Genomic DNA, 22,260 nt, shown 5'->3' with positions numbered 1-22,260 from the left:
CACCTCAACAAATCATAGCTAAAGCATAAGATACAGAAATGCTTAAAACCATCAAGTCAAATGCTGCCATCGTTAGACTGATGTGGTGGCATGTCATGCCATCAATTTGAATTGTCACTTAGAATCATAGACTATCAGGATTGGAAGGGACCTCAAGAGGTCATCTAGTCCAACCCCCTGCTTAAAGCAGGACCAATCCCCAGACAGATTTTTGCCCCAGATCCCTAAGTGGCCCCCTCAAGTATTGAACTCACAACCCTGGGTTTAACAGGCCAATGCTCAAACCACTGAGCTATTCTCCTTATGGGTTGATATACATGATATTTAACAAGAGACATATAATACCCAAGGAGAAATCTGACACAAACTGAACTATGACCATCACTGCCTCCGCCCAGTGCCTCACTGTCACTTACACTTATGTCAACACTATGCTGACTGCAGGCTCTTCTAAAAGTAATAGCCAAGATGCAGCAGCTTTTCTGTCCAGCTGTGCACAGGAAAGTCCTGTTCCCTCACTCCATAATTTGTAGTCAGGAACTGATATTAAAGTTGCCACTTGGTGGTGGTAATCTCATAAAGCCCTAAAGGATAGTGGCAGGTTCATCACAATTTTTGCATGCTTCCGACTATTGATATGCTAAGAATTACTTCAGGTGTTTTTTTTTAATCCTGCTAATTGCTCTTCAATATTCTCTTCTCCCTACTGACTTATCTCTGCTTGTTACATTCTGTTGGTTATTTCTTCAGCTGGCTTCTAGTCTTTAAGACTCCTGTTTGGCTCAAATTTTATCTTATGTCTTGCCATTTCATCACACTGCCCTTGATACCTTTTGTTTAGGAGTGTATCTACTCTCCAATTCTTATAACATGTCCAAGAAACCTCCATGCTAAGTTAAGGGATTTTAACATTACATTCTACTTGACCAGTTTCTGAAACCTCCTCCCCTTCTAAATTGTATGGTCACAGCACCAAACACTAGCACGAGCCTTCTTGCAGGATGCTTACTAGTTACTACTCAAACAAATTCCTTTGTTTACAGCCAGTGTATATGCAGATACCTGAAGTTGCACATTAGGTGTTTCTGAAAGTGCTTGTAATGTTCTATGCACCCTTCCAAATGAAATGCAGTATATTCTGCCTTGAAATGAATGTTAAAATTGAGTTTTTGTTTTTAAAAATCCTTCAACACTGCACTTAGTCACTTTTTTTCTTGATACAGCAGCTGGTAGGGTATGACCTTACTAGAGTATTTGAATTATGACCAGGGTTTGGAGCCAGATGCTCTACGTATGGTCTGTTCCGTTCCAGAACTTACTTTAGAGTCTGTGGACTCTTTTGGTAAGAGCTGCTTTGCCACCTAATACTAATTGCTCTTTCCTATATAGGTTATATAAGGTAATGCAAAACAGATTTCTGAAACACTGATGTAGGGCAGTATCCCTGCCCACCTCACTGAATGACAAGAGGCCGCTTTGCCCACTTTACCATTATAGGTCAAACCCCAACTGTCCTCTCCTACTGTCCATATTTGCAGGTAAATCATTCATCATATTCAAATCAGAAACTAATCTCTTCCAGTCCATTACCCTTCTACAAGTCCACTGATGCAAACTAGCAGTTGTTTCCCTATGTCCAGATTTAGTCAATACAGCCAATGAAAAGTGTGGTTTTTTTTTCCTTACCTTTTTCTAGTTAGGCTCTTCCTTTACCCACTCCTCCTGCGCTACATTCTAGGATACTTTCTTCACTGAAAGAAGCAGCTTTAGCATTCTGTCACAAATTTATGGAAGCTTTACTGCAATTGTTGGCTCCATTTGGACAATTTCTAGCCCAGAACAGCTTCCTTTGGAACGCTAATCTCCATTTAGGAGGAAATGGAAGGGCTGAAAGCACACTGCCTGTGGTAGCAGAATGAGGGTCACACTTAAAGAATCTCACTGCGCTGGTCCGTGACACTTTTGGTAGTCGGAGAAAGAGGCAGCTTGCAGATCCAGCTTTTGCACCTCATTCTGTGAAAGGTTTGGGCATCCAAAGATCCCCAGCAGAAGCGTGTATTTAAATTCTGAGTTAAAGAAGGGAGATCTTGAACTGAAAGGATCTAACCCTTTATCAACCGCATCTGTCCTGTGGTCAGTTCAGAGGTTTGAGTATACAGGACCAAACTGTCCATGGTGTTTTCTGGCTTAACAGGTATTTGTTAAGGCTTTGTCCTTTTCCCTGAAAATTCCCCATTTACCCAAAATAATGTTAATGCAAGGAATATGCTAACTCCAGAGGGTCTGCTTTCTCTTTCCAGGGAATGACTTTCCCTTCCTCCTAACTCCAGAAGCCTTAGGACTTAAGGGCTCTCATGCAACTCAACTTGGCTAGCCTCCCTCCCTGATGGAGATTCTCAGTTCCATCTGATGCAGAAGAAGCACTCCCAGTTTCTTCAAGGAGGACTTTCCATGAAGACTAAAAGACTTACCTGGCAATTCTCTAAAATCCAGCCAATTTAAAAATCATGAGGAAACCAGCTCAGCTTCTACCTGTTTACAGCTACATTTCTGACTAAGGGCAACTATACAAAGCCCTATCAAAATTCTCATGTAAGCAGTTATACTACTATAGCCCCTGGTGTGGATATTTTTATTAAGGTACAAGAGTGCCGTTTTTTCATTTAGCTTAAACTCCTTCCCAAGAGACAAACTAAACTGAAAAAAGACAGTTGTACTGGAATGTGTCTGCCAGGGTACTGGTGCTATATTGGTTTAAATTCACATCTTAGGTTATACCTAGACAGAAAAGTCCTTAAGTAACTGTAAAGAGATGATGAGAGTACTAGGAAAAATGCATACATGAATCCTAGGTTGAGACTGGGGCAATCAGTTTACTTTACCCTTTTAGGAGTCATGTGTTACAGGGGTGATACCAGGACTGTAGAAAAACAAGTGATTTTTAAACAATTACGGCATTTTTACTAACTTTTATCTCTAATCTTATGGGGAAGGGGGAGATGGACCCACCTCATACCGAAAAAGTGAGGACATCAAAGTCAAATTAAGTGGCTAAAACAAATATGGATCACTCAAGCAGTGGAATGTTTGGTCACAGCTCCTTTTGAAATTCTTTGAAAAAACAAATCAAGTCACTCTTACAGAGGACGAAGCCCATACCAAGCTTGAATAATTGTTTTTTAGAATTCAGTATGCCTTCCAAAGGAACAAATGTCTTGCAATCTCAAATAGTGCAGGAGATCGTTGTTTTGCCAAAATTCCCTGTTTACTGAGAGTGATTCTTCATCCCAAAATAAGTTATGGGAAAGCTGATGCTGTGACAACACAAGCTTGGACTGGACTGGCCCAATTTTATATGTGGGGAGTGATTCTACTTTTTGGCATTGGAGCCAGGAAGGCTAGCAGGTTGGATTATCTCAGATTTTTATCATCAAGGCTTGCTTCAGAATGCAGTCTTTTTTAATGTCTGTTCCATTTTGAAAGATTTTTCATTCTGTTAATCAGTTTATCTAGAATAAAAGTGAACATTTAAAATCTTATTCCATTTCTTGGACTGGTGGTTTTTTTGGACACCATCTGGTCTGAAATCTCTGGGTGGGGCACAAAAAGGGAAACGGCTCTGGATGCAGCTTTGATAGTACGTCGGTATAGGTTTGCCACAGTGAGCAGTAACAAATATGGTAATGCTGACCCACTGTACTGGTTTCAAGCGGGTTCCATCCATGTAAATCATAGGTTCCCTTGAATATGTTTGATATTTGTACCAGGACATCTACATCGGTGGCTTGTCATAGATGGTTGGAGTTGAGTTGAAGACCCAGTGTAAGCTAGCCCCAAATCTCATTTTGATGTTACCTCTCTTCTAAGCAAATGTGCCCTGGATCATAATGGGGGACATACTGCCTGCACTCTGGACCTGTTGAAAGATAAAGGACTTGATAACTTTTGTGATTAAGTATTCTCACTTTCTGAATAAAAGCATCCTTCCCTCCTTAGAACTGTGTTCCAGGGTTCATTGCAAAATAGTGTCATATGTGATCAATCGGGAATGCTGTTTGTCTGAGATCAGTGGACTATACTGTGTTTTCCAACCCACTTGGGATGAGCTAACAACTTGGGGATCTCCACAAGTGTTTGGAATTAGTCGTTAGCCATTTAGACAAAAGGACTGCTTGCATTTATCATGCTCTAAGTAATCCATACAATTTAGTATAAGGTTTGAAACATTACAGTTGTATTTGAAGGAGCCCCAACTCAAAGATAACCAACTCCAATCATAAAACCATAAAGGCTTCATATGTTAATTAATACCCAGCACATGGTATGTACTAATGAGTCTTTAGACCCAGGCATCTTGGCAATAGTGATCAGGGGCGGCTCTAGCAATTTCGCCGCCCCAAGCACGGTGGCACGCTGCGGAAGGCGCTCTGGCGGTCGCCGGTCCCGCGGCTCTGGTGGACCTCCTGAAGACGTGCCTGCGGAGGGTCTGCTGGTCCCGCGGCTCCGGTGGACCTCCCGCAGGCATGCCTGCAGATGCTCCACCGGAGCCGCGGGACCAGCGGACCCTCCGCAGGCATGCCTGCGGGAGGTCCACCGGAGCCGCGGGACCAGCGGACCCTCTGCAGGCACGCCTGCGGGAGGTCCACCGGAGCCACCTGCCACCCTCCCGGCGACAGGCAAAGCGCCCCCCGCGGCATGCCGCCCCAAGTACGCGCTTGACGCGCTGGGGTCTGGAGCCGGCCCTGATAGTGATGCATATTAAAGAAAATGATCTAGCCAGAAGACTGTAAAATTTCATTAGTAAAGTGTCTGACCACCAAACCAAAGGTGATCCTTCACTCAGGTTCCTTATCTTGTTGCTTTTCCATGACACACAGATGCTAAATAAAATTCCAGTAAATTGAATGAGACTTGGTTGTAAAGGGCGTGTATGTGAATGGTTGCTGTTTGAGTTTCTTTATGCAAAATAGAGCACTCTTATACAAACAATTTGTGCGAAAATGAAATGTTGCTTTTTATTTTTAAATTGCTCATTAGCACTTACCTCTGACTACTTAGTATAGGATACGTTACGCTAATTTTAATAGTTACATTTTAAATATCAAAGCTTGAGCTTGTAAATAATGGTTTGGAGATCTTGGATTTCTAATCTATGGTAGCATTTTAAAGGTGTGTTAATAACATTAAAGAACTACAGCAACCAAACTTCAGACTGCTTTATAACTGGCGCCTGGCATTTCAAAGCATTGTATCCAAACATTAACATTCTCTTAAGTTTCTGAGGTGCAAGGGTTATTCTGTTTTTATAGATGGGAAAGCAAAATTGTTGACTTCCAAAGGCCACAGAGATGGTCTGATAGAGCTGGGTATGGAACACTGAATATCTCGCTCCCAGAAACATGCCGCCCAGTCTACAACATCACACTGTCGCCTCTTCACTTAAACCTGTTGTAATTATTATTGTGGAGGCTCTTTTTTTCACTGCTGCAATCCATCCGTTAATCTCAGAACTGATTTATCCAAAAAATACTGTCTTTCACAGAATGGTAAGGGAAGGTGGGGGGTTTTCCCTGTCCCCCTCCCCCCAGCTTATTTATGGTTTTGGTAGTCATTAGTTAAAATGTAACTCTAAGATGGGCTACTTTGAAGCTATTGTGTTAGACTGTTTTTTCTTTTATGTATACACTGTGGGAGCAGAAAATAGTATTTGATACCTGCTTTAATTAAGATTTCCCATTTTCTGTAGTTGTCTTAATAAGACAGGCACTCTTCTGAAATGAGTTGAAGTTTTTTGTCATGGTGATGTCTAAAAGTTGTTCTCCTTATGCTGTGGCAGTTCAACTTAAGATGCACATGGCCTTACTTTATGAACTCCTTAAATAGGTTTATTTTAAAAAAATAGTTTTAAAAATTAAATCATTTTTACAGCCAGGTTGATGAAGTTTTGCGTGTTTTAAGGGACATTACAACTATGTTGATTTCTTAAAGCCAGAGAAATTGTTCACCTTTTAAAAACATTACCATTTACCTTGAGTCACATGTTCCATTTTATTGGACTCCTTCATATAGAAAATAGAGCATTTGTGTTAGGTTTAACTGATATCTAATGCTATATCTTCTATGTGAAAGGAAGTATTATGTACACTTTTCCATGTTTTACATCATGGTATTTTGAATAACCATGTTTCCATATTCACATCAATTTTTTTGTTTTTTGTTTTGTTTTCAATTTATGCACAGCACTTGCTCTGAAATTTGGGGACTGAGTACACCAAATACGATAGATCAGTGGGATACAACAGGCCTTTACAGCTTCTCTGAACAAACCAGGTGAATATGCTGCCCTGTCTCATCATAGAGATCTTGTGGGAGGGATTGGTTTTGGAGGGTCTGTAGAGGGATTTTGCTGTAAATTATACTAAAATGCTTCCTAGTCATCATATGGTACAGCACTCTAAAAACAATTGCTTGCCACTATTTTTTAAAAAAAGTTCTCAGCTGATGTTTTGACCAATGAAAATTCTAATTCTGGAATAATCCTCTTTCCACACCAATGCCATTGAAAGAATGGGAAGACTTGGAAAATGCAAGCGCTAATGTGTTGTGTTACTTATAACAACCAGGTTAGCACACTTAACTCCTTAGGCCTAATTATACAAAGTTTTAAAATGGCTTTGTATGTCATAGATTTTTGAATATCTGATCAATTAGCAAGATTTAAAAAAATTATTCTTTAAAAAAAATTAAATAGGCTTTTTATTTGTTCATGTCACCTTTACTTTGTGTATTGAGGTTTGTCTCGCCCATCCCATAACAATCATAAACATCTGCATTTGTGTAAGCCTATGCAGTCTGTCTTAAAACTAGCAAAACACTTTCAACTGGTAGCACGGTACATGAATACTCAAGTACATAATGAAATTGCACACTTTTACAAGATGTGTTTTGAAGCTTTTGCATTATTGTTATACTGCCATGTGGATCACCTGAGCAGCTGACTGCTTTAGGTTTATTTGAAGTCCTCAGGAAATTACTCTTCTTAACGCATCCATGCTACAGTGTAGTCCTGAGGGGTAGAAATTGAGGGAGTGTTCATAGTGTGCAGTGTTACAAATGTCTTGTTCATGTCAAATTCATATGAAGTATTCATTTTATGTGCTTAGAGTTATAATGGCTTTTTAATTAATCCCAAACTCATTGGCATTAACTTATTCTAGAGCTTCTCAAGTTATTTTAAAAGTACTACCTTCTGAAGTTCTCCAGCAACAGCAATTTAAATATTGTAATCCTTTTGTTTTCTGAGGGGGTAGAGAAAACACTCAACCCCCCCCCCCATTCCCCAACCTTTTGATTATGATGATTTTTAAGATACAGCCTGTAAATATTTTTGAACATCTTCCCCATATAGGTCTCTCGATGGCCGTCTACAGGTATCTCATCGTAAAGGATTACCACATGTTATTTACTGCCGCTTGTGGCGCTGGCCAGATCTTCACAGTCATCATGAACTTAAGGCAATTGAAAACTGTGAATATGCTTTTAATCTTAAAAAGGATGAAGTATGTGTAAATCCTTACCACTACCAGAGAGTGGAGACACCAGGTAGGAAGACTGCTGTTAGACATTGTAAAGAAGCCCCAGTACAATGTTTACCCAGAAAACTCTTAATAGATTAGTTGGAGTCCATTAGTAATATTTAGGGCGCAAAAGTGAGCAGCAAAGGGTTGTCCATGCGGTTTTGCCAAAATGGCAAGATTTGGATGAAAAAATAGCATAGATTTTGCAAACTCAAATAATTTGACTATTGGTTAACTTTTCAGTTGTGGTAATATAGTAAAACTTCTAAAATGTATATTTTATTTGTGTTGGACAGTTTCAAATCCTCAGTTTAGCATGAAAATGTCTGCAATTAGTGTAGTGAAATCCACCTGCCTTAGACTACTGAAAACATAAATGACCATGTCCAAGTTGGCTGATATGGAATAGTCCTATTAAACAGGCTTTTTACAAATCTGATACTTCTGATAACTGATTTAGAACTACTGTGTAATTGCCTGAGTTTTAAAACAGCTCAGCACATCTGAAGATCTGGTTTTCGTAGAACATAGAGAAGTAAAATAGATCTTTATGGGATCTCACTAATGTTTTATATTTTACTTTCCCAGTTTTGCCTCCTGTGCTAGTGCCACGACATACTGAGATTCTAACAGAACTTCCACCTCTTGATGACTATACTCATTCCATTCCTGAAAACACTAACTTTCCAGCTGGAATTGAACCACAGAGCAATTATATACCAGGTATCTTTCTTTTTTAAAAGATACTCTCTATATTAGTGGTTAATGTCCATGTAATAAGTCAAAGGTAGAAATTAAATTAAATCTGTAATTGTTCAGATTACTGGAAAGACAAACTCAGGATATGCTTTCTAAACTTCAAAGTGAGGATTTTTTAGCTATAATAATTCAAGTGAAAATATTATTTATAAATATGCTTTTTGTACAAAACAATTCTGTATGCTTTTACTAAACTAATAAACCAGCTTTGTTTGTTTAAAACAAAAATATTACACAGTGTATGTGTTTATTTTTATTAGACAGCATGTCTAAGATTTGAGATGCTGTTGAAGACAGTAGTCTGACTTGATAAATGATCTGGAAAGGGGGCAGTGAACATTGAAATGGCAAAATCTGCAGACAATACAAAATTTCTTAAAATAGTTAGGTCCAAAGCTGACTGCCAGGAGTTACACTACTGGGTAACTGCATGACAAAATGCCAGATGAAATTCATTTTTGGTAAGTGCAAAGTAATGCACATTGGAAAACATAGTCCCAGCTATACGTTCAAGGTGATGGGGTCTGAATTAGCTGTTACCACTCAAGAAAGAGAACTTGAAGTCATTGTGGATAGTTCTATGGGAACACCTTCTCAGTGAGCAGCAGCCACTTCTTGAATACTGCATAAGTTCTAGTTGCCCTATCTCAAAAAAGATAAATTAGCATTAGAAAAGATACACAAAGGAAACATGATGGGGGTGAGGGGGAAGGTGAGAAGATATGGTAGAAGTCTTTAAAACCATTAATGGTGTGGAGAAAGCGAATAGGGAAGTGTGTTATGTGGGGGGGTAAATAACAAGAACTAGGGCTTACCCAGTGAAATTAATAGCAGGTTTAAACCAAACAAGGAAGTACTTCTTCACCCAACATACAGACAACCTGTTGAACTCATCTGCTAGGGGATGTTGTGAAGGTCAAAAGTATAACTGGGTTAAAAAAAGAATTAGGTAAGTTTGTGGAGGATAGGGCCATCAATGGCTATTAGCCTACATGGTCAGGGGATGTAACCCCATGCTCTGGATGTTCCTAAACCTCTGACTGCCAGATGGTAGGACTGGAAGATATGCATATGCAGAACTTCAGTTTTCAAACTGTGTAGTAATGAGGGTCTTCAATACCAAACTTCAGCTTTCTGTTTTGGGCTGCTTTGGTGCTAGGTAGGGAGCTCTGTGTTCTGAGGCAAAGACCCTATATGGAAAATTTGAATGACAAAGGTTGAAGGTTAGCAACTGAAAACAGGAGGGATTGATTAGATTAGAAACAGTTATTGAGCTTAACTATAGCTGTTGGCTCCAGGGCCGCGGGGGGGGGGGGGAGAGAGAGGAGAGAAAGGCAAGTGGGGCAATTTGCCCCAGGCCCTGGGCGCCGCAGGGGCCGCCCCCACGACAGTTCTTTGGGGCCCCTGGAGTGGGGTCCTTCACTCGCTTCGGGGCCCCCAGAAAACTCTCATGGGGCTTCTTCCGCTCTGGGTCTTCGGCGGCAATTCGGCGGTGGGGGGTCCTTCCACTCCGGGACCCGCTGCCGAAGTGCCCCGAAGACCCACGGCGGGGGGTCCTTCCGCCCCGGGACCCACCGCCGAAGTGCTGGGTCTTCGGCAATTCGACGATGGGGGCCCCCCCGCCGCTGTAGACCCCAAACCCCCTGAATCCTCTGGGCGGCCCTGGTCGGCTCAACTGTAATGAATGCATCAGAGGTGGGAAGAATCCACTTTTCAAAGTGGATTGAGTTTATATTTAAAAACAAACACAAAAAAATTCTTTCCTAACAAGTACTTCTTGAAACCATTCTTTTCACTACTTAGAGTTACCTTTAATATAAATGTGGCTAGTAATCTGATGTGATGTAATGATAGTACAGTTCAGAAAATAGTTACCTTGGGTACTTTATTGTGTGCAAGCAGAACATTCATTTCCGGTATCTACAGCTGTGATCCCATTGAATATGTGTGAAAGATTTCCACAATACATGCTAGCTTTTTATGACTTCATTATAAATTTGTTTGCTATATGTGAAAGTTGTATTTCCTGTCTGACTTTTAGTTTTGTTCAATTCCTTTGATCCCCCAAGTGCAATCTTGGATTAGTGCATGACTTTAAAATCTTTTTGCAGTACTTATTCTAAAAGTAGAAATTCAAAGTTGAGGGCTTTTTACTATTCATTTAGTTACAATATTAACAGTCTCTCAATTACCATGGTAATATATCTATTTTAATAGCAATCAAGTAACCCTCCAGTCATTTAAGGTTCATTGAAGATATTTAAATCTTTTCACTTTAGTTTGTAAACTTTAAAAAGGGAAAGGCATCAATAGGTGCCTTGACAGCAAAAGGCTTGCCTGGCTCAGAGATTTCGTATAGAAAATGGCTTCCCGAAGTGCAGTGAGTTAATGCCTTCAAGGCAGTATTAAAAAATACATATTTTTGAGGGCAGAGGAAGCCAACCGTAGTCTCCTGTATGTTTTTATTTTTAAACCCTTGCCACTCAAATTAGACTTCTAGTATCAAAAACCCTCTTAAATTGTTCATGTAATTAGTAGGGCTGTCGATTAATCACCGTTAACTCAGGCGATTAACGCAAAAAAAATCAATCATGATGAATCGCACTTTTAAACAATAGAATACCAATTGAAATGTATTATATTTTTGGATGTTTTTCTACATTTTTCAAACATGTTGATGTCAATTACAACACTGAATACAAAGTGTATGGGGCTCATTTTATAATAAATATTTGCACTGTAAAAATGATAAAGAAATCGTATTTTTCAATCACCTCATACAAGTACTACAGGGTTTTCTTTTTTATTACAAATATTTGCACAGTAAAAACAACATAAAGTGAGTACTGTACACGTTGTATTCTGTGTGGTAATTGAAATCAATGTATTTGAAAATATAGAAAACATCAAAAACATTTAAATAAATGGTATTCTATTATTCTTTAACAGTGCAATTTTTGTAATCGCTTGAGAGCCCTAGTAATTAGTTAACATTTAACAGATTGAAATTTTCTTTAGAAAGCCAAGGAAGGTGATAAGCATAAGAACTTTTGTGGTGCTTTGAAAACAAGTTAGAATTGCTTAGAATCCGAGAGGGGAACTGGCATGGATGGGATCATTGTCGATTGGAAGGTATAGCTAGTTGACATAAGCTTTCCTTGGATATTGAAGAAGGAAATGGCTGGAACTGTGGACTGTTGTAGTGAGGGCTGGTTTTCTGTAATGTACAAAATTCAAAAATGTGGGCAGGGTAACTGATAACATGGCTATCCTACATGAAAGTGGCTAGTTCATGGATTTTTCAGTGTTGAATTCACCAGAGGGCCTCTCACTTTTAATTCTAGTAAATGTGAAATCTGTTGATCAATACTGCAAAATTCTGCAACTGGCTGAAATGCAAGCATGCTATAGCATGCTACAAACAAGAATTGCATGTGAAGTTATATATACATTTATGTAGTGAACACTTGACAAATGTGAAAAAAAAAACATACGTAGACAAGATTACACACAAATTTCACCTAGATAAGGCACAGACATAAGGCTAGAAGGTGTTGCAGATGCTGCTGTGACAAATGCTGTTGTGACAAATAACACCCACCAATATGAAGTCCTAACTCACTGCTCAAATAGTGTATGGCACAGACTGTTTAGAATGAAAATCCTAAAAACTTAATCAGTGAGCTAACGTATGTAATATTGATACAATTTGTTTGCTCTTTGCAGAAACGCCACCCCCAGGATACATCAGTGAAGATGGAGAAACAAGTGATCAGCAGTTGAACCAAAGCATGGATACAGGTAAAACATATTCATCTCTTCACTATGTGTTCAGAGTTGGGATTTCTAGGTGTGATCATCTAACACAGGCCTGCACAACTCGTAAAGCAGCGTGGGCCATATTACTCCAAAGAAAACAGCTGAGGGCCGAATCCCACCGGCCCTGCCAAAACCCCCAACCCAGCACCGCCACGCCCCCCTGAAGTACTCCCCCCCCACAGCACCGCCCACCCCACAGAAACAAACTTTCCTTCCCCAGCGCTGCCCCACCAAAACAGTGGTATTGAACCTCGGTAATATGTTATAGCAGGCCCCTAAGGTGGTATAATTTAGGTAAAAGAAAAATGTCGTCTTGCTAGAAGTAGAATAAGCTCTTCCCCCAACTTTGTAATCGATTGCCCTGTTGAATGAATGAGGTGTGACTGAGGAAGGCGTGGAAGGCAGCACCTCCAGACAGCTGCAACCCTTGGAGAGGGGATGGGAGCCAGACCAGATCAGTAGAACATGTCAGCCACTGACTCCTCGCTTGCCTCCTCAGCCCGCCCACCCCGTGCTCTCTCCACCCCCCCGCCTCACCTCCTCACCCCCCGCCACTGCCCGACGCAGCTTTCCTCCTCACCCCCTGTGGGCTGCACAATGAGCCCACGCGGGCCGCATGTGGCCCCCAGGCCGCATGTTGTGCAGGCCTGATCTAACACAATGGGATGACTTCTTTCAACCATGGTTGTAATAATGGAGGTCTGACAGGCCTTCTTTAATTGTAAGCCTAACTGTGGAAAGTGGGTAGGGGTTCATAATTTGCTACAGTGTGCTGTTATATAAAATAATTTTAAAAAAAGTAAAGGGGTGAGGGGAACTGAATTAATTAAAAAAGAAAAGGTTTATTGATACCACTCAAGCACTGTGTTGAAGATTATGACTGATAATAGGAGTAGGGGACCAGAAGGCAGTGGACCATAAGAACATAGAATGGCCATACTGGGTCAGACCAAAGATCCATCCAGCCCTATATCCTGTTTACTGACAATGACCAATGGCAGGTGCCCCAGCGGGAGTGAACCTAACAGGTAATGATCAAGTGACCTCTCTCCTGCCATCCATCTCCATCTTCTGACAAACAGAGGCTAGGGACACCATTCTTTACCCATCCTGTCTAATAGCCATTAATGGACTTAACCTGCATGAATTTATCTAGTTTTCTTTTAAACCCTGTTATAGTCCTAGTATTCACAACATCCTCAGGCAAGGAGTTCCGCAGGTCGATGGTGTGCTGTATGAAGGAGAACTTCCTTTTATTTGTTTTAAACCTGCTGCCCATTAATTTCATTTGGTGGCCCCTAGTTCCTATATTATGGGAACAAATAAATAACTTAGTTTTGTGAGATCTTTTTGAAGTTTTTCACAGTCTGCTTTGGTCTTAACCATCTTGAGCAGTTTAGTATTGTCTGTGAACTTTGCCACCTCACTGTTTACCCCTTTCTCCAGATCATTTATGAATAAGTTTGAATAGGATTGGTCCTAGGACTGACCCTTGGGAAATACCACTAGTTACCCCTCTCCATTTTGAAAATTTACCATTTATTCCTATCCTTTGTTCCCTGTCTTTTAACCAGTTCTCAATCCATGAAAGGATCTTCCCTCTTATCCCCAGAGGGACCTTGTCAAAGGCTTTCTGGAAATCTAAGTACGCTATGTGCACTGGATCCCCCTTGTCCACATGTTTGTTGATCCCTTCAAAGAACTCTAATAGATTAGTAAAACACGATTTCCCTTTACAGAAACCATGTTGACTTTCGCCCAACAATTTGTTCTCCTATGTGTCTGACCATTTTATTCTTTACTATTGTTTCAACTAATTTGCCTGGTACTGACATTAGACTGATTGGTCTATAATTGCCGGGATCACCTCTAGAGCCCTTTTTATATATTGGTGTTACATTAGCTATCTTCCAGTCATTGGGTACAGAAGCTGATTTAAAGGACAGGTTACAAACCATAGTTAATAGTTCCATAATTTCAATGCCATCTGGTCCCGGTGACTTGTTACTTGTTACGAAATTGGTACTTCAAAAAATAGGCCTAATGTGGCAAAATAATGAGAGTCTAAACCACTCTTCCCATTATCCTTTTTGGGGCCTTTAAAAAGAAACTTGAGGAAAAAAGAACTTTTTACCATCCTTGTGGCAGTAGCAAAAGGATTGTTGCTGTGACACCAGACCTTAATACTCAGGTTGGGATGCTTGACTATAATCACTTCATCAGAGGGGAGCTCAGCTTGATACATGTGAGATCCTGCTGTCTTGCTTCCCTCATTTGTCCTTTGCCATCCCCACCACTATCTTGCGCCTGTTCTACGTCTTCCTCTCTTGGCTTTTCACCTGATTGTAAAATCAACTGCGCTGCACAGCACCAGCATAGTGAGATGAGCTGGCCCAACCAGCTCTGCTTGGCTGAAGGACCAGTGAAGGAAAGGGATCTCTAATCAGACCAACCAAATTATGTTCCTGGCCAGGGAGGTGAGCTGTGGTCCAGAGGTGGCCGATCTGCCAACCAAAAGCATCTGTCTGAATGATCAGCTGACTTGTATCTTGAGTACATCAACAAAAGCCATATTTCCCCCCCATTTATACTATCCTATCTCCTGTCTATCCTGTGGCTTTCTTGTCAAAAGCAGGAAAGGGACTGTCATTCCTAGCTCAGAATTACACAACAGAACTAACCCTTTTCCCCTCACTAAGGAGGACTATTTGGCAGAATAAGAAAGAGACTGTAACCACTATTCATCCTTTTTAATTAAAAAAAAAAAGTGTTGATAGATTTTGACTGTTTATTTTGCATGATCACTCAATTTCAGTTTCAATTTGTTTTGCCTTGTTTTAAATCTTTTTTTCCATTTGTGTATGTTAATCAGTACATTTTTAACCTTCTGGAGTAAATTTTATAGTACATTAGTTAGGGTACAAAGCAGGCTGAGGTCTCTCTCCTCCAAATCCTTGGCCTTATTTTAAAGCTGTTCAACTTTAGACAGTTTCAGGGTCCTGTTAACACGTTTGACTCTTTGAGCCCTTTATTCCATCTAAATTAACAAAACACCCTTTCACCACAAATCATGATGGAATTCCCCTGGTATATACAAGCATATTATTCCAATCTCTTCTGAAATTTCAATACCAATTTAATATGAACAATGACTATACGGAAATGACTTCTTACAAAAGAACATAACTATCCCAGGTAGTTTCAAGGATGAATCAGACTGGGGCATACTTGCCACTATCTTGCCAGACTATCCTGAAAAGAGCATCTTGTAGATAAGTTTATATTAGCCAAAGAAGTTGACACATCCTGCTTTTGTTTCCAGAAGTCTAGGGGGCTGCTTGATCTGGTCTGCTTAATGAAATAGTATGACCATTTTGAAAACCTTATTCTATATAACATTTTTTCCTGTTGTGCTCATCACCATGGTGTGAGAGCATCAACAATGAATCTGTCTTCGCAAGTACCTCTGATGTAGAGAAGTATTCCCATTTGACACATAGGGAATGGAGGCAGAGATTAAGTGAATTTGGTCAAGGTCACACGGGAAGACTGGCAGAGCTGAGAGTAAAACTCTGATCTCATTGGTCCTGGTCCATTGCCTTAACTGTAAGATTCCCTGACTGGCGGTTAGACGTCCCCATAACTTTGCATGACTAGTGCTTGATGCTACCAGTGCTGATGATAGAATATATGTAAAATCAATTGCAAAAGACAATTGCTAATCTCATTTAGCCAGTAACATGGGGCGAAAGACTAATCCAGTCTTGCTCACTATGTACTCTTGGAGGAATTCTGTGCCAAAAAATGAATTCTGCACACAATTTTTTAAAATTCTGCATATTTTGTCAAAATAACACTACATAATCATGCCAGCTTCAATTATTTTGGTAACTTATTTCAAAATACCTGTCAGAAACTGTCTGTAACAACACAGACAAACAGAAAATTTTCCCCAGGAATAGAGTTAAAGAAACCTCTACAACAACTCAGTTCCTGTTCCTGTCACACATCACCTCCATATTGGTGCACATAAAAAAATTCATTCTGCACGTGGACTTAAAAAATTAGAGGGAACCCTGGTCAGCACTGTTACCTCTGGATGAGAAGTTCCTGCTGACGGTGCGTTCAGATAGTCTATCTTGGCAGTCTGTGTTTAATGTTGGCAGTCTTACTTAAATTGGACTCTAACTGCGCTAGTTTAGATAAGGGCTGCAGTGCCTCAGTAGTATATACTTGATGCCTTAGTTAAAAGGCTAACCTGCTAGAACAGGGGTCGGCAGCCTCTGGCAGGTGGCTCACCAGGGTAAGCACCCTGGTGGGCTGGGCTGGTTTGTTTACCTGCCGCGTCAGCAGGTTTGGCCGATTGCGGCTCCCACTGGCCGCGGTTCGCTGTCCCAGGCCAATGGGGGCGACATGGGCAAGGGATGTGCTGGCCGCGGCTTCCTGCTACCCCCATTGGCCTGGGACAGCGAACCACGGCCAGTGGGAGCCGCGATTGGCCGAACCTGCCGATGCGGCAGGTAAACAAACCGGCCCGGACCCTGGCGAGCCGCGTGCCAGAGGTTGCTGATCCCTGTGCTAGAAGCAACCTTGTGTTTTGTGTCTTTGCCTCTTTCCCCTGTATTTCTTCTCTAGTCCATAGTAGACTGTGCAGGAGAGTTCATGTTTCTTTTCTCAGTCTTTCTTCATCCTTCCATAAAGAATAGTCTTTTAAATATATAATCCCAGTTATGTCATTTCCAAAGACATGCCTGGCCTCCAGTGAGAGTTTGGATCTCAAAGCTTCATAAAACCTCTGTATTTGTCACATCTACCTTCTTTTCTAGCTGTCCTCACTGGAAGTCAAGCTTGAAGCCACTGGTTTCTACAGTCGATTAAAAATAAACAAAATATACATGAGGATTTAAGATATAATCACATGCGGTGAATGTAATGTGAGTTCCTGCCAAATACTTAAGATTTCACCATTAAAGGTGTTTAATACAGTAGAGCCTCAGTTATGTACATCAGTTACAAACTGATTAGTCAACTACACACCTCCTTTGGAACTGGAAGTATGCAATCAGGCAGCAGAGACCAAAAATAGCAAATACTGTACAGTACTGTGTTAAACGTAAACTACCAAAAAAGTGGAAAGATTTAAAAAAAATTTTTTTTGACAAGGTAAGGAAACTGTCTGTCTGTACTTGTTTCATTTAAATTGAGATGGTTAAAAGCAGCATTTTTCTTCTGCATAGTAAAGTGTCAAAGCTATATTATGTTAATGTTCAGTTGTAAACTTTTGGAAGAACCACCATAATGTTTTGTTCAGAGTTCTGAACAGCCTCGGGAACAGAGGCCTTCATAACTCTAAGGTACCTACTGTACTAACAAAAAGCAAAAGTAGCTTCTAAAGTGTGTTGGGCAATCGTGTATTGATATTTTAAACTAAGGATAAGGCACTTCATTTCTGAGCTTTATTTCGACTACGGAACACCATGCTTCTCCATATGCTAGCATTATATTACGATATTATTCTTTGTAATGAACTACAAACACATGTGATATCTTGCAACCAGTTTTCCAGATGAAAATTATCTAAAATATTCTGAATTATTTCTACAGGATCTCCAGCAGAGCTATCTCCTAGTACTCTCTCCCCAGTTAATCATAGCCTGGGTAAGCTGGAAATACTTCACTTTTAACTGTTTCCTAAATCGTGTGCTTCGTATATGTATCAGCATAAGTCTTTCTCCTTTTTTTTGGGTGCTGATCATTCACAGAAGGGTGGAATCTGTATTAGAAGGAAGCAGTGTCATGGTTAGCGCTCATTAATGGTATCTTTGCTAAAACTCAGGTTTAATTGCAAAGATGTTAAATGCGAATAAGTGTGGTACTCTTTTTCTTGTAACTGCTGAGACCTTGGGAAAGGGTAGAATGGCTGAGGCTATGCAAGAATGATGGGAGCAGGAAGGGAATTTTACTTGTAAGAATAAATTACTTAAGACGTCAGTTGGTAGCTGTAATGTTTCCATATACATATAGCTGCCAGATAATAGGGGCTAATTTTAAAATAACGATGGTGCCCTTGAAGCTATCAGTCTCTTCTGTTATGCAGCCTACAAGTTTCATAGACAAATGATTACAGAATAAGCAGTGCAATAAGCTTTTCTACATTGAGACATTATTTTCTATTATTGTTAACAGTCAAGAAGCAGTTTGCCAACTGACTGAAGACCGCAAGAATCTAGTGTTGATTTGTATTGTAATGGAGAGATACTTCTGTAAAGTGGCTAGAAGATCTGGGAGTAGAACATTTAATATTCCTGCTAAAAATCTCTCCAGCACTGTAGTAGCTGCCTAGACTTGACTTCTATCACACTGCTGCTTTAGTATGCTAGTGCACTTACACAATAGTGTCACCTGTGGCTACAAGGGAACAGCTGCTTCCTCCTACCTCTGTCTTGGTGAGGTGTCATCAACTGTCTGCTGCATAGCTATTAGGAAGAATTACAAAGGGTCACAGACTGGCCAGGCATGGGGAAGGGCATGTGGCAGGAAAATCAAGAGAAGCTGTGTTGGGAAAAAGCAACCTCTGAAGGTGAAAATGGGAAAAATAACTCAGGGTGATGACTCGGAAGGTACAAGGGAAGAGATTTGGGTGGTGAAGAAGAGGCTAGAAGGGGAAAACTAACAATCAAATGGGACAGTGTAGAAAGGCAAAGGTTTTTTCCTAAGACCCCAATATTCTTATCAGTGGCCCTGTGTTTTGGACATTCAGCGTAGGATTGTAAACTAATCCTCCTACTGGATAAAATTTTACCCCACTCTTTATTTCCTCAGTTATAAACAGCAGTTGCTCAAATCTACTGAGTAAGCAGTGATCGTGTGAGGGTGTTCCCTCACCTGGATTAGAGGGCTTAGAGATGGGTGAGAATGACGAGGGGCATGGAAAAACTAATTAAAGAGATTGAAGGGACTGGGCTTGTTCTCGGAGACAAACAATGTACGTTATAAAAGTGTACAAAATAAAGATTTTATATGGAAGATACATTGGGAGCATCTATTAACTTTTCATAATACAAGGATAAGAGGATATTCCTTTTAAAAAGCAGTAGCTTTAAAACTGATAAGGTATTACCCATTCATATGGATAACAGGAGTATCTCAGTGTTACAGTACATGCTTGGGGGCGGGGAAGGGCAGGGTGAGGGGATATTAAAAACACTTGCTTCAGAACATAATGACCAATAGTTAGAGATTGGCTTGAGAGGAAACTTTTTTTGTGGTCAGGCTATGCCATAACTACATTTCTGTAGCATTTGTTACTTGCCACTCAGTCACAGGATACTGTACTGGATAGACAATTAGTCCAGTATAACAGTTTTTATGTTCCTGTGCAGAATATGGGCTGTGAGGAGGAAATTCTCTCTGCATGATCTATAGAAAATGAAAAATTAGTTACTGATTGATTATAGCTCATGAGCTATTGCCAAGACAAATCAATTTGAATCAATAACTATATATTTTTAAACATCTGTTTCATTATCACAGGAATTCTCACTTTTTCTTGTTTTCAGACTTACAGCCAGTTACTTATTCAGAGCCTGCGTTTTGGTGTTCAATAGCGTATTACGAACTAAATCAGAGAGTGGGAGAAACCTTCCATGCATCACAGCCTTCCCTGACTGTGGATGGTTTTACAGACCCGTCAAATTCAGAAAGATTTTGTCTAGGTTTGCTCTCCAACGTTAACAGAAATGCCACGGTGGAAATGACAAGGCGACACATAGGTATGTTCTAAATCTTGTAACCATCTCTTTAAGGGTAACGGCACTTACCTGAATAGAGCTGGATGGTTTTTGCTAAGTTCTGAGTGTTGCCGCTTAAATTGGATCAGCATAGGACTTGGACATTATTAAATGAGAACAATAAACGAAACAAGCAACGTTTAATAAAATTCTAGCAGTACTGAATTGTGTTGTGACTCTGGCCTTTCATTAGAGCTGGTGGTGGTGGGGGAGAGGCAGAAGTCAACTTGCAAAGCTTACACTTCTGTTTTGCTGGATTTCAATGCGGATTTTTTTGGTGAAATCTTTCATGTTAAATCAAAACTTTCAAAAAGCAATTGTGGTTTAAAAGTCAGTTGTTTATGAAAACTTTAGATTTTTGGGAACTACCAGCCTACAATTTAACTGCTCAAGCAAAACTGTCAGTAAAAAAGAAATCCAATTGGGAACCCCTCGAACAATAAGCAAATATTTTTTTTAAAGAAATGGAATTACAAAAAAATAAAAATCACTTTTCATAGTGCGTCTCCTTGCTGTATGAGCTATTACATCAGCAGTAGCTTGCCATTAGAAATATGTTGTTTATATGAAAATAACTAATTCAGATCAGGTATTTTTCTAGACAGGAGAGCTAGTTCAGATTAAGTAGGAGCAGGAAGAGGCTGCCTTTTTGTAAGAGCCAAATGAAGTCTTGTGGTACCTGTGACAAACTGGGGTGGGGTGGGGTAGGAGTCTATTCAGTGTGAGGAGGGCCTTGGAGGTGAGAGGAAGTAGCAGACTATCCATGAGCCTTGTTCTTCTTCAGAGTATTGTGGCACATGCTGCTTCACCTACCACACTAGTATTTATACTAAAATCAACAAGATTTAATAAGAAAGTTAATCTACTTGTTTTAATTGCAAGTATTGCTTCAAGAGAGAGAGTATGTGAGGAATCAACATTGCCTTCAAACTTTGATTCTGATTGCTTTGCTTTGTCTCAAAGTACTAAATAAAAGGAAGAAAGTCTGTTCTTGACAATAAATTCTTTCTTCTCGTTCAAGAACAATACATTCTAGGGTTGTGGGAGGAGGAATTCTTCTTACCACATCCTGCTCTCACTACAGGTGTCAGCTGGCGATATGGCCATATTGCCAGCTTAACTGATTCACCTTGCAGTTCTGAGGGCCAACTTTCCCGCCCCCAGTGAAATAAAGAAGTCTTCTAATGTGTCAACCAGTTCAGATCATATCATTAAGTGAAGCTTCTACTAATCTTGTTTCAGGAAGGGGAGTGCGTCTGTATTACATTGGTGGGGAAGTTTTTGCTGAGTGCCTAAGTGATAGCGCAATCTTCGTTCAGAGCCCCAATTGTAATCAAAGATATGGCTGGCATCCTGCAACGGTATGCAAAATTCCACCAGGTAAGAGCACAAGCACAAGATATACTAATCAAGAAATGGAGTAAATTTAAATGCACTGTCTTCCTATTAACTTCTAGAAGTTGGCTCTTCACATTGCCCTTTTAGGAAAGCCTGCAAGTATGCATGGGCTGTAGTTTTCTAAACTTTTTTTTCTCTTCATAGGATGCAACCTGAAGATCTTTAATAACCAGGAATTTGCTGCTCTTCTGGCTCAATCTGTGAATCAGGGTTTTGAAGCAGTGTATCAGCTAACTAGAATGTGTACCATAAGAATGAGTTTTGTTAAAGGATGGGGGGCTGAATACAGGTATGAAACATTCATTTTTACTTTTAAATTTACTCTAATCAATTTTCTCCCCTTCCTCCTGTCTCACTAATGCCCCAGCTTGAAAGGCAGATGATTAGACTGCCACCATCATTAGGAATATACTGTCAGCAAATAAAACAAGAGAATACAGTTATGTTTCTTCTTCGAGTGTGTTCCACAATAGGTGTGCATGCTCGCCATGTGCACCGGTGCCAGAAGTTTTTCCCCTACCAGTATCCATAGGGGAGCGCCATAGCGACCCCTGGAGTGGCGCCTCCATGGTGCAGTATAAGGGGCGCTGTGCGCTCCCCCCACCCTCAGTTCCTCCTTGCTGTCAGTGAAAGTGCTTCAGAACTGCTCTGCTCCAGCTTTGCTGTAGCTCATCCCCAAAACTGCTTGTTCGTTCAGTATAGAGTACCTGTAGTGAGTGAGTGCGTGTGTGCGCTCGGGCTGGGGTCTGCCCTGTGCCCCGGGTTTTAAGTCGTGTGACACTTGTAGACAATCTATGCCAGTGAGTGATCCGCACGCAGACTGTTTACACTGTTTGGGGGAAACCCATCTCAGCGATCACTGCAAGATTTGCAAGTTGTTTAAGCCTTGGACTAAGAGTGAAGGGGACTTCAGGCTC

The 22,260-nt window shown here is 40.5% G+C and overlaps 1 protein-coding gene across 4 annotated transcripts in view; it reads left to right on the top strand.

Annotated features, from left to right (window-relative positions):
• SMAD2 (SMAD family member 2) overlaps window positions 1–22,260 on the top strand; it is an 83,730-nt gene that overhangs the window by 53,546 nt on the left and 7,924 nt on the right. For 3 of the 4 annotated variants that reach the window (XM_045021556.1, XM_045021558.1, XM_045021557.1), the window contains exons 3-10: window positions 6,241–6,330; window positions 7,409–7,602; window positions 8,166–8,300; window positions 12,063–12,137; window positions 17,760–17,813; window positions 19,715–19,927; window positions 21,188–21,325; window positions 21,488–21,632. In XM_045021556.1, the coding sequence (XP_044877491.1) occupies window positions 6,241–6,330; window positions 7,409–7,602; window positions 8,166–8,300; window positions 12,063–12,137; window positions 17,760–17,813; window positions 19,715–19,927; window positions 21,188–21,325; window positions 21,488–21,632 (1,044 nt within the window). The remainder of the gene's footprint in view (window positions 1–6,240; window positions 6,331–7,408; window positions 7,603–8,165; window positions 8,301–12,062; window positions 12,138–17,759; window positions 17,814–19,714; window positions 19,928–21,187; window positions 21,326–21,487; window positions 21,633–22,260) is intronic. The other variant, XM_045021559.1, reaches the window with a different exon arrangement.

The sequence above is a fragment of the Mauremys mutica genome, chromosome 6, assembly GCF_020497125.1.
Source record: "Mauremys mutica isolate MM-2020 ecotype Southern chromosome 6, ASM2049712v1, whole genome shotgun sequence".
Lineage (NCBI taxonomy): Eukaryota > Metazoa > Chordata > Testudines > Geoemydidae > Mauremys > Mauremys mutica.
Note: the sequence above shows the minus strand (reverse complement) of the source record. Positions and strands in the feature narration are given on the sequence as shown.